Below are 9,213 nucleotides of genomic sequence, written 5' to 3' on the forward strand. Positions count from 1 at the left end.
CCCGCCCCCCGCGCTCCCGCCGTGCCCCGCGGCCGGAAGTGGCGCCGGAAGTGGCGCGGGGCGCGCGGAGACGTGGAGGCAGCGGCGGAGGGAGAGGAGCGGCATCGAGTGAGCGGCGGGAGGGGAAGGCCCCGGGTCCGGGGGCTTGGGCCGGGGCCCAGGGTCCGGGTGCGGGGGGGTCGGGGCCCGGTCCCGGGGCGGGATCCCGGTGCCGGTGCCCATTGCCGCCGCCCGCAGGATGGTGACGGACGTGCAGCTCGCCATCTTCGCCAACATGCTGGGCGTGTCGCTCTTCCTGCTCGTCGTGCTCTACCACTACGTGGCCGTTAACAACCCCAAGCGGCAGGAGTGAGGCGGGAGTGAGCGCCGAGCGGCACCGGTACTGCGCCCCCCGGCCCCTGTCCCCATCCCGATCCTCATTCCCACCCTTGTCCCCGTTCTGGTCCCCAGCCCTGTCCCCTGTTCCCACCCCGATTCCCGTCTTTGTCCCTGTCCTCATCCTGATCCCTCTTCATATTCTCATCTTTGTTCTCATCCCTTCTCCATCCTGCCCCCTCCCTGTCACACGTGCCCGTCTTGTCCTTGTCTCCATCCTGTCCCTATCTCCATCTTGTCCCCGTTCCTATCACACACCTTTTCTTTGTCCTCGTCTCCATCCTTGTCCCCATTCCCATCCTGATCCTCTCTTTGTCCCCATCCTGGTTCCCAGCCCTGTCCCCATCCCCATCTCAATCCTCACCCCCATCCTGCCCCTATTCCTGTCATGCATGCCCCTGTCTTGTCCTCATCCCGATTCCCGTCCCATCCCCATCTTTGTCCCCATTCTGTCCCTGTGCCACTCCTGCTCACAGTGCTCTCTCCCCACAGGGCTGCGCCGCACGGATCCACACCACACCATGGCAGCTGCGGAGGCCCCCCCTGCCCTCACCTCGTGACACCCCTCACCGTGCTGGCTCTGAGCGGGCTTTGACAGAAACATGATACAAGACAAAACCGTGTTATGTAAAAATGCCTCGGGGCCTTGGGGCTGAGCAGGGCCGTCCCCAGCCCCGCGCACGGCACCGAATGCGGCGCTGACGGCGGCTGCGGCTTCGCCGCGCTGTGGCTCCCGGGTTGGGCACACAGCTGTGGCACCTGTGGGTCCGGCACCAGCGGCCACGATCAGGCCTCAGCACAGAAGGAGAGGAGCTGCTGGTAGGAGCGCAGCACGGGGTGGGCGGTGGCAAGGCTGGGTGGGCACTGCAAAGCAGGACAGCAGGTGGGGGGAGGCCAGAGGTGGAGCCCCCCACACGTGCCACACTCTCCCTCCGCACCCGGGGCCGTACCTGGGGGCGCAGGCCCTTGCCCAGCAGCTGCTCCACGCTGGGTGCCCTGGTGCCAGGGACCGGGGCCTCCAGGGAGGGTGCTGGGGGCACAGGGAGTGGGGTCGGGGCTGGTGCTGCGTTGCTGCCCTCCTGTAGTGGGGCAGTTGGGACAGCTCCACCTGGGGTGGACTGTGTAGTGCTAAGTGCAGTGTAGCTGTGCACTGGGGCTTGGAGAGCTGCAGCACTGCTGGAGCTGAGTGCTTGCAGGCTCAGGGCCGCTGCCGCCTTCCTCCGCACCGGGATCCTGCTGGGGCGGGTGGCGAGCCCCCCCGTGCTGCAGGAAACCACACAGGGTACTGAGGGGTTGAGCGGTGCACCGGGCCTGGGGTGGGGATGGGGTTCCTGTCAGCTGGCTCAGCACTGTGGCCATGCCAACACCTACCCGGGCTGCTCCAGGGTCCTCCTGGCGTTTGACTTCCTTGGGAACACCTGCAGGGAAGAGCGCAGAACATTAGAGCCCAGTGCAGCCAGGGCTGTGCTGTGCCCCAGCCCCACATCCCTCAGACCCCCAGGGAAGCGGCCAGGCCCCTCACCCCGCTTTGTACAGCCGTACCTCCAGCAGCACGGTGCTGTGCTTGGCCCCTGGCTTGCTGCCACCACTGTGCGGAGCCTCTTGCAGTCTGTAGCTGGCACCCGGCACCGACCCCACACAGGCACCTGTTGGCAGGGACCCTGTGGGACAAAGGAGACGGCTCATTGCAGAGAGCTACATGTGGTGCTGCACGGCACTGCGGCCAAACCCCCCTCCCCCCTTCCATGCCCCCAGCACGGAGAGCACAGGGTGAGCACAGAGCCCCAGGCATGGGGCACAGGCAGGGCTTTGGAACAGGATTAGCCCCTGTGCCTGGAGGACTTCTTGGCAGCAGAGCTGGGCTGGCTGCTGCCAAAGCTTTAGCAGCTGCTGGAACGCCGGCAGCGGGAGGGCGGTAACCAGCACGGTGCAGCTAATGGGAAACAGGACCCTGGAGCGAGAAGAAAGAGCTGCAGCCACGCGGCCCCGCACCGCAGGGACGGGCTGTGGCGTCAGACAAAGCCCTGGGCCTGTGCTGCATGTCGGCAGCCGTGATGGAGGAGGGCTGCTAATGAGTGGCAGCCCGCAGGAGCAGGCACCAGCACATGGCAGCGGGTGCAGCAGAGCCCTGGGAGTGCCTGCGCTGAGTCAGGTGTCCCCGTGCTCACCAGGTTCCCCCTGAGATAAGGGCTGGGCTGGCCCTGGGCTGTTGGGAGCTGGGGAATAGGAAATAGCACAGGGACAGTGAAGATGGCACAGGAAGCTGAGGGTGTGCAGGAAACCTGAGTAGGAGCAGACCCCGCACTGCGGGGGTCTCAGTGCAGCTAGAGGGGTGTTCTGGGTGTGCAGCAGGCAAACCTCACGTGCTGGTGATGGGGGGCAATGGCAGCAAGCGGCGGTGCTCAACCTGGGGTTCATCACAGCTCAGGCAAGAAGTCCCCTCAAGTCCAGCTGGACCAGAGCAGGAGCTTCGTGCCTGGCTCCGAGGAAGCAGCTGGGAGGGGATGAGCCTGCTGGGGGTCAGGGCCAGCGGCGCAGGATGTCCCTGTATCCCATGGCACAGCACAGGCGGCACAGTCAGGCTGGAGCCCTGACCCCCACGTCCTGTGCAGGCGGCAGCGTCTGGCCCCTGTCTGCACAGCACGCAGCCGTGTGCACGGGAAGGGGATGTGCCAGGGCAGCACCCTCATTCCATGCAGCCCCACGCCACGCCGCTGGATCTGAGCGCTTCCATTTTCCAGCTGCGTGCGGAAGGAAGAGGGAGCAGCAGCATCCTGGTCCCGCGAGGGCACTGCAGCAAGGAGGGTGGGCGGTTGACACGGCACAGCCAGGGGGTCGGGCAGCCTACAGCCACGCTTCCAACAGACCCTGCACAAACACCCAAGCTGCACTGTGGCTGGGACGGGGCCCTGCTGCCACCGTCCCTGTCCTGAGAACGTTGCAGCCAAGCCTCCCCAGCATCCCCCCGCCGTCGTGCTGGCTCTGGAGCCCTGCAGGCTGCTGCGGGCGGGCAGCGTGCGCACGGCAGAAGGAACAGACGCCACAACGTGCCCACGGGAACACAAACCTTTTATTTCCTCCCTGCTGTGCTCTCGCGGCAGAGGAGAACCACTACAGAACGCCAGGAAGCAACCACCGAGGGGGAAGCGACGCGTGCAACGCACGCAGGGCACAGGGACACACCGACAGTCAGAAACACGGTGGCACAAAGCCTGGACCCGAGCACAGCTCCACGCACACCCAGACGCACCCGCTGCCCTCCGCTCCGAGCCCCACTGCCGCGCATTCAGAGCATGACGCCTGTGGGGCTGGGAGCCCTGCAGCAGCCCGGGGCTGCAGCCAAGCCCTCCTGTGCCACGCACCGCTGCAGCCCGCCCGCAGCACCATGGCTATGGGCCTCTGGGCAGCACCCTGCGGCGAGGGGCACGGCCGCCGCCTTGCTTTGTCACCCCGTGGTGTGCAGGCAGCTCGGCCCCTGCCCGCAGCACCAACGGCAGACCCAGCAGCCACTTCAGCCACTGCCTGGGGTGCGGAAAGGCACTTTGGTGTATCCCCAGGAACAATCTGGGTGGCAGAGGCTGCGGGGGTAGGAGATTCTCACACCGCTCTGCCCTCCACACAGTGATGATGCGAGCCCAGGGCACGGTGGGACCGTGGCAGTGGCCCCGATGTGGGGCTGGGCGCCGTGCCGGCCCCGCAGCCCCATAGGATGCTGCCGTCAGGGGTCTCTCGCCGCGTGTCTGGGGCCCTTCCGAGGGTACGGGGCGGCCGCTCTCACACGCACTTCTTCCACACAAACCCATTTTTGTCACGTCAAACCAAAGCGTTACGCCGGCACCGAGCGCTCCTTGCCTCAGGGCTGCGGCTCGGCGCAGCAGCTCGGCAGGCACTGCAGCATGTGCGCGAGCGGCCCCCAGCCCGGCTTACCTCGGAGCGGTGCCGGGGCTTGCATGCCACCCTTCTGCGGGCCCAGAGCATCCACGGCAGCACCGGGGAAGCTGGGTGACGTTCTGACACGGGGCGAGTCCTGCTGGCTGCCGTGGCTGAAGCTGCGCACGCGGGACAGGGCGCTCTCCGAGGCCGAGGTCGGGAGCCCGCTGCCGGGGGGGGAGAAGCGGACCTCAGCAGGGCACCGGGGGCTCGGCCCTGCCCCCGCAGCACGGCCCCCCGCCCCGGCCCTCACCCGGCACTCCTGGGGGGGCTGCGGCCGCCTCTCCTCCGCCCGCAGCCGCCGTTGCCCCGCGTGCCGCGCACGTGCTTCAGCATCCAGGCCCGCAGGTTGCTGAGGCAGCTGTGCTCCGACAGCACGATGCGTGGCCACGGGTTGCACTCCTCCATGTCCAGCGCCGCCACGGCCAGCGCTCTGCCGACCTGCGGGGTGAGGGGCGGCCGTGAGGTGCAGCCCCATCGCCCGGCCCCGCTGCCCGGCAGTGGCCCTTACCTGCTCGAAGAGCTCCACCGTGTACTTGGAGGGGAAGGCTGGCGGTGGCGGGGGGCTGGCGCGCCCGTTGTCGTGGCAGGCCAGTGGGATGCTGTTCACCGAGCGGCCCGTGTTGTAGTTGCACTCCAGTGTGTAGCTGCGGGGCAGAAAGGAACGCAGGCGTTAGTAACGACGGCCACAACGTGGAAACTCGGGATCCCGGTGGAAGGGAGCAGAGCTAACGGCACAAGCACGGCCCTGGGAAGGGGAGAGCCCTCAGCATCTGCACGGAGGATCCCTCGGACCTCAACCAGGACAGGGGGAATCCAGGAGATGGTTTGCTCTGGAGATCACAACGCTCAAGAACAGGACATCAGATATGCAAAACCACAGGCAAACAGGAGGGCTGGTTTGTGGGCACAGGGCTCCTTGCACAAGGCAGAGGAAGCCTCTCCTTCCACGCAGCCTTTGGGCTTGCTGCACCGCAGGGGACGCGAACACAAATCCCAGACTTCAGCAAACACAACTGTAGTGCTTCCTCTTTCTCCTCCGTGCCCCGGGGGCAGCATGCAGGGCCTCTCCTGACAGAACATACACCTGTTTGCATTGGAAAAGAGCTGCAAGATCGTGGACCATCAGCCTGACCTCCCACGTGCCACCATTATGCCACGTTCCTCAGCGCCAGTGCAGTTGTGCCACTGTCTGCTGCTCAGATCTCTGCTGTGAGAAGGTCGTGGTTTTTTTCCCCTTCTGAGCAGACACAGAGGAACGAGTGTGACTCTTCTCACAGCAGGGAATAAAATGGATGACTTGATGGTGAGGCCCCCAGTGCTTTCCCTCATCCTCTGCCTCACTGTATATTCTCAAGAAGCCTGCAAGAACTTTTCCATTTGCCATGTTCTTTGTTTCAAGCTTTGACCTTTCTCTGCCCTCAGCATTTCCAAGCTGCGTGTAGATGTAATGGCTTTGCAGATCAATGATTAACGTGGCCACGGGCAGTATTCCTTGCATCTCTGCTACAGGTACAGGAAATTGATTCATGCTCAGGAGCAACCGAAAAAAACAGTTGTGACAGAAACACCCAATGAGCACTGCTTCTGTCCCAAGGGAGGTCACTGCTCTCTGGAGGAACACCTTCGTGGGGCAAGTACAGAGGTGGGTGGGCCTCTCCGCGTGGTGCACTAACGAGGAGAGGCTCGTTAGCTGCGATACCTAGGGAGTGGGGGAGCTGCTAAAGAAGAGTTGCACACCTGACTTCTTACTGCCCTTCCCTGGCGGCTCCCAGCAGCCCTCCCTCTGTTCCCAGCAACCACAGTAGAAACAATCCAAAAATATCACATCGCTGCTGAACAGAGGCATGCGGCTGCTGCAGAGCAGAAGAATGCCCTCAGCTTGCATACCACGGCAATCTCGTGCGTGAGATCTGCAAAACTGAAGTTCTATAATAGGTTTCAATCGCAGCTAAATGCAAACACGTCTATTTAGGAAAGAGGTCTTACTCTAGAAAGCAGCAAACCCACACCACAAGCGCTTGCACAAGAACTGGGTAACCTCTGGGGTTCCTCCCAGCTGAAACCATGCTGTAGGAAGGCAGAAGAGCTGCAGGAAGGACATGGAGGCAAGGAGAAAAAGCAGAGAGGCTGTGCACGGGATGCACCCGTGTGGTGTCAGCGCTCCCACATCCACCTCCAGCAAGCCCAGCTCCTCGCCCGGACCGGGGGCCGAATCCATTTGCTGGATGCCAGCCTGGCTGGCACAGCACAGCGTGGAGCTCTACTTACCTGTGGATGATCCCCAGCGCTTTGTAGACAGCCACGCGCCCGCTGCCCTCCTTGGACTGCCCGTCCCGCTTGTCTTTGGCGTACATGTTCTTCTCGGAGAAGTTGCAGCCCGTGAAATCAAAGTGAGGCGAGTTCATGGAGATGAGCTTCGGGAACAGCATGTTCTCCACCTGCAGCACAGGGCGAGAGGTGACGCTGTGCCCCGGCAGCACCCCAGGGACGCGGCATCCCTGCAGGGCACGTGTCCCCTGCCCACAGCCAGCAGCAGGCACGGCTCACCCCACCGCCCTCATCCCTTATGGGGCACAGGGGCAGCTCCCATCCTTTCCCCCGCCAGGGCCGAGGCTGCTTACAGGTCCCAGCACCACGAGCACACCCGGGCGAAACCTCAGCCCCGAGGCAGCGCTCCCGCCATCACCTGGTCGTTCTCATCGCTGAAGCTGTTGCCGTACATGAAGCAGCCGCGCTTGGAGGCGTGCCCATGCAGGTCGACGTAGTACGCCAGCCCGCTGTGCTGGGGCAGGATGGCTTCAGGGAGCGGCGCTGGCTGCCCGGCTTCCTCCTCGCAGCGCTGCGCCGGGAGGATCAGGTCCGCCGGGGATTCCCGTGAAGGGCCGAGGCCCCGGCTCCACGTGCCGGCTGCGTTGCGGAGGTTGTTGCTTTTCTCCAGCTCCAACGGCTCTGCCCCCGGGACGGAACGGTTGGAAGATCTCGTGCCGAGCACGCTGGCGCTGAGCGGCGAGACGTAGGTCCTCCAGTCGGGGCTGCCCGGCAGCACGCGGCTGTGCACGTGGTGGTACAGCAGCACGGCCTTGGCCCCGTACACGGCGGGGTGCAGCTCGGCGTCAGGGTTCAGGTACTGCCGGTTCAGGTTCACCCCGCGCGAGTCAGTCCTGCAAAGGGCCACGCCGCGCTCACCCAGAGGTCACCGTGGAGCCCGGAGCCCATCGGCGTGGCCCGTGCCGCCAGCGGCCGGGCCGTGCGAGCCGCTCACCGGTAGTGGCCTCGCACCACCCCGTCCGGGTTCAGCATGGGAATGAGCTTAAAGACGAACATGCGGCGCAGCATCTGGGCGCGGGGGTCCTCCTCGCGCAGGATGAAGTGCAGGAAGCCGTTGAAGACGAAGCTGGAGGGCGTCTCGCCGGGGTGCACGCGGCTGCTCAGGAAGAACACCTGGGGGCGAGCAGAGAGGGGACGGGCAGCGCTCCCACCCGGCGCCCCGTGCGGCTCCAACACGGAGCCCTCGACCGAGGCGGCGGGCACGAGCCGGGGTCTCGCTCGCACGCATGCAGCCGCTCACCCTCTTCCCCGTGAAGCAGCGCGGCCGCGGCGTGGCCGTGTCTGGGAAGAGCTTGTCGAGGCGGGGCTCGCGGCGCTCCTGCATGCCGTGGCAGGAGGTGACGGTCAGCAGGTCAACGCGCAGTTTGTCCAGGGAGTGGCACAGCAGCTCCCGGTGGTAATAGACCGAGTCCGGCGGGCTGCGGGGAGAGAGGCGCTCAGGGGACGTCGGCCCAGGTCCTCACCGCCGGGCGCTCGGGGCTCTCCGGCAACGAGTTCCGACCGAGCCTCGCTGCGACGGGGAGCGCGGAATCGCGGAAAGAGCGGCGCAACCGAGACGAGCAAACCTTCCCGCGGCCAGGAAGCGGAAAGGAAGCGAGGCCCAGCCCTCCGGGAACCCCTTCTCCTCAAAACGAGGGAAGCGGTTCCGTTCCAGCCCCTCCTTGAAGCGGAGCCCCGAGCTCAGCAACGCGGCGGGGATCGGCCTGCAGCTCCCCAGCCCCCGGCCCTCCCTGGAAGCGCATGCGGGGCAGCACGTGCCGGAGCCGGGAGCAGGGAGCGCCGAGCCGCGGCAGCCCCATCCCTGCACCTGCTGGGAGCCATGTGCCGGCACTCCTCAAAGCGGCTGTCCAGCTGCGCCAGCATCTCCTGGCACTCCGTGTAGGAGAAAGGGTAGCAGAAGGCAAAGTAGGTGGTGGTGCCGCGGTGCTCCAGGAAGCGGTGCACAAAGGACAGCACAAACTGGGTCTCCACCATCTGGGAGAGACACAAAGCGGAGCTGAGCGGGCAGCAGCGAGCCATGCAGAGCCGCCTCCCGCGGGCCCCGAGAGGAAGGAGGGCGGCCCGACCCCGCACCTGGAAGCAGGGCCGCTCGCGGACGCGCTCCCAGCGGGGCCGCCCGGGCACGGTGCGCACGAAGGGCGCCATGCCGTGCGCGTACAGCCGGCTCTGCCGGTTCATGTTGAGGATGTGCAGCTTGATCAGCTTGCCGGGCGCGCCGCCGCGCACGCTGAAGTAGAACCACGACCTGGGGAAGGAGGGCGGGCGCGGGGCGGGGCGGTGAGGTGAGGTGCGGCCGGGCCCCGCCGCGTCACGCCCCGCCCGCCCCGTTACCTGTTGCCGTTCTCGTACTCGGTGTGCGCGCAGTCGGGCCGCGTCCACACGTTGAACTCGTAGTCGGCGGCGGGCAGAGCGGCGCTGCCGGGCGCGGCGCGGCCCTCGGGCGGCCCCACCTGCTCCACGCGAGCCAGGTTGCCCGAGTCGAAGCGGGAGCTGAAGAGCAGCCCGCCGCAACGCACCTCCATGGCCGCCCCGCCGCCGCCGCCCCGCAGCAACGCGCCCGCCCGTTGGAAGCCGCCT

At 66.0% G+C, this 9,213-nt stretch overlaps 2 protein-coding genes across 8 annotated transcripts; one reads left to right on the forward strand and one right to left on the reverse strand.

Annotated features, from left to right (window-relative positions):
• On the forward strand, window positions 16-993 carry OST4 (oligosaccharyltransferase complex subunit 4, non-catalytic). The gene is made up of 3 exons (XM_021392789.1): window positions 16-108; window positions 238-379; window positions 868-993. The coding sequence occupies exon 2, from the start codon at window positions 239-241 to the stop codon at window positions 350-352; it is 114 nt and encodes a 37-aa protein (XP_021248464.1). The 5' UTR covers window positions 16-108; window position 238; the 3' UTR covers window positions 353-379; window positions 868-993.
• Window positions 977-9,201, reverse strand: AGBL5 (ATP/GTP binding protein like 5). Of its 7 annotated transcripts, XM_021392782.1 has the most exons (14): window positions 8,968-9,200; window positions 8,710-8,881; window positions 8,444-8,610; window positions 7,877-8,054; window positions 7,571-7,749; window positions 6,995-7,469; window positions 6,577-6,746; window positions 4,817-4,952; window positions 4,559-4,746; window positions 4,303-4,472; window positions 1,918-2,036; window positions 1,747-1,793; window positions 1,326-1,638; window positions 1,019-1,239 (listed from the first exon to the last, which is right to left on the reverse strand). In XM_021392782.1, exons 1-14 carry the CDS (start codon window positions 9,156-9,158, stop codon window positions 1,162-1,164), a joined length of 2,583 nt encoding a protein of 860 aa, XP_021248457.1. In that variant the 5' UTR covers window positions 9,159-9,200; the 3' UTR covers window positions 1,019-1,161. The 7 variants fall into 7 exon arrangements, with proteins under 7 accessions (XP_021248456.1, XP_021248458.1, XP_021248460.1 ...); XM_021392781.1 differs by having other exon boundaries at window positions 977-1,638; XM_021392786.1 differs by lacking the exons at window positions 1,019-1,239; window positions 4,559-4,746 and having other exon boundaries at window positions 1,359-1,638.

The sequence above is a fragment of the Numida meleagris genome, chromosome 3, assembly GCF_002078875.1.
Source record: "Numida meleagris isolate 19003 breed g44 Domestic line chromosome 3, NumMel1.0, whole genome shotgun sequence".
NCBI classification, from domain to species: Eukaryota; Metazoa; Chordata; class Aves; order Galliformes; family Numididae; genus Numida; species Numida meleagris.

Excerpts from the sequence above, each read along its gene's own strand:
- OST4 (XM_021392789.1), top strand. The coding sequence starts at position 239 with ATGGTGACGGACGTGCAGCTCGCCATCTTCGCCAACATGCTGGGCGTG.
- AGBL5 (XM_021392781.1), bottom strand. The coding sequence starts at position 9,158 with ATGGAGGTGCGTTGCGGCGGGCTGCTCTTCAGCTCCCGCTTCGACTCG. Across the intron at positions 7,750-7,876 it reads GCTGCTTCACGGGGAAGAGG|GTGTTCTTCCTGAGCAGCCG; the intron begins GTGAGCGGCTGC and ends GCTCGCCCCCAG. Across the intron at positions 7,470-7,570 it reads GTGGTGCGAGGCCACTACCG|GACTGACTCGCGCGGGGTGA; the intron begins GTGAGCGGCTCG and ends GGCCCTTTGCAG.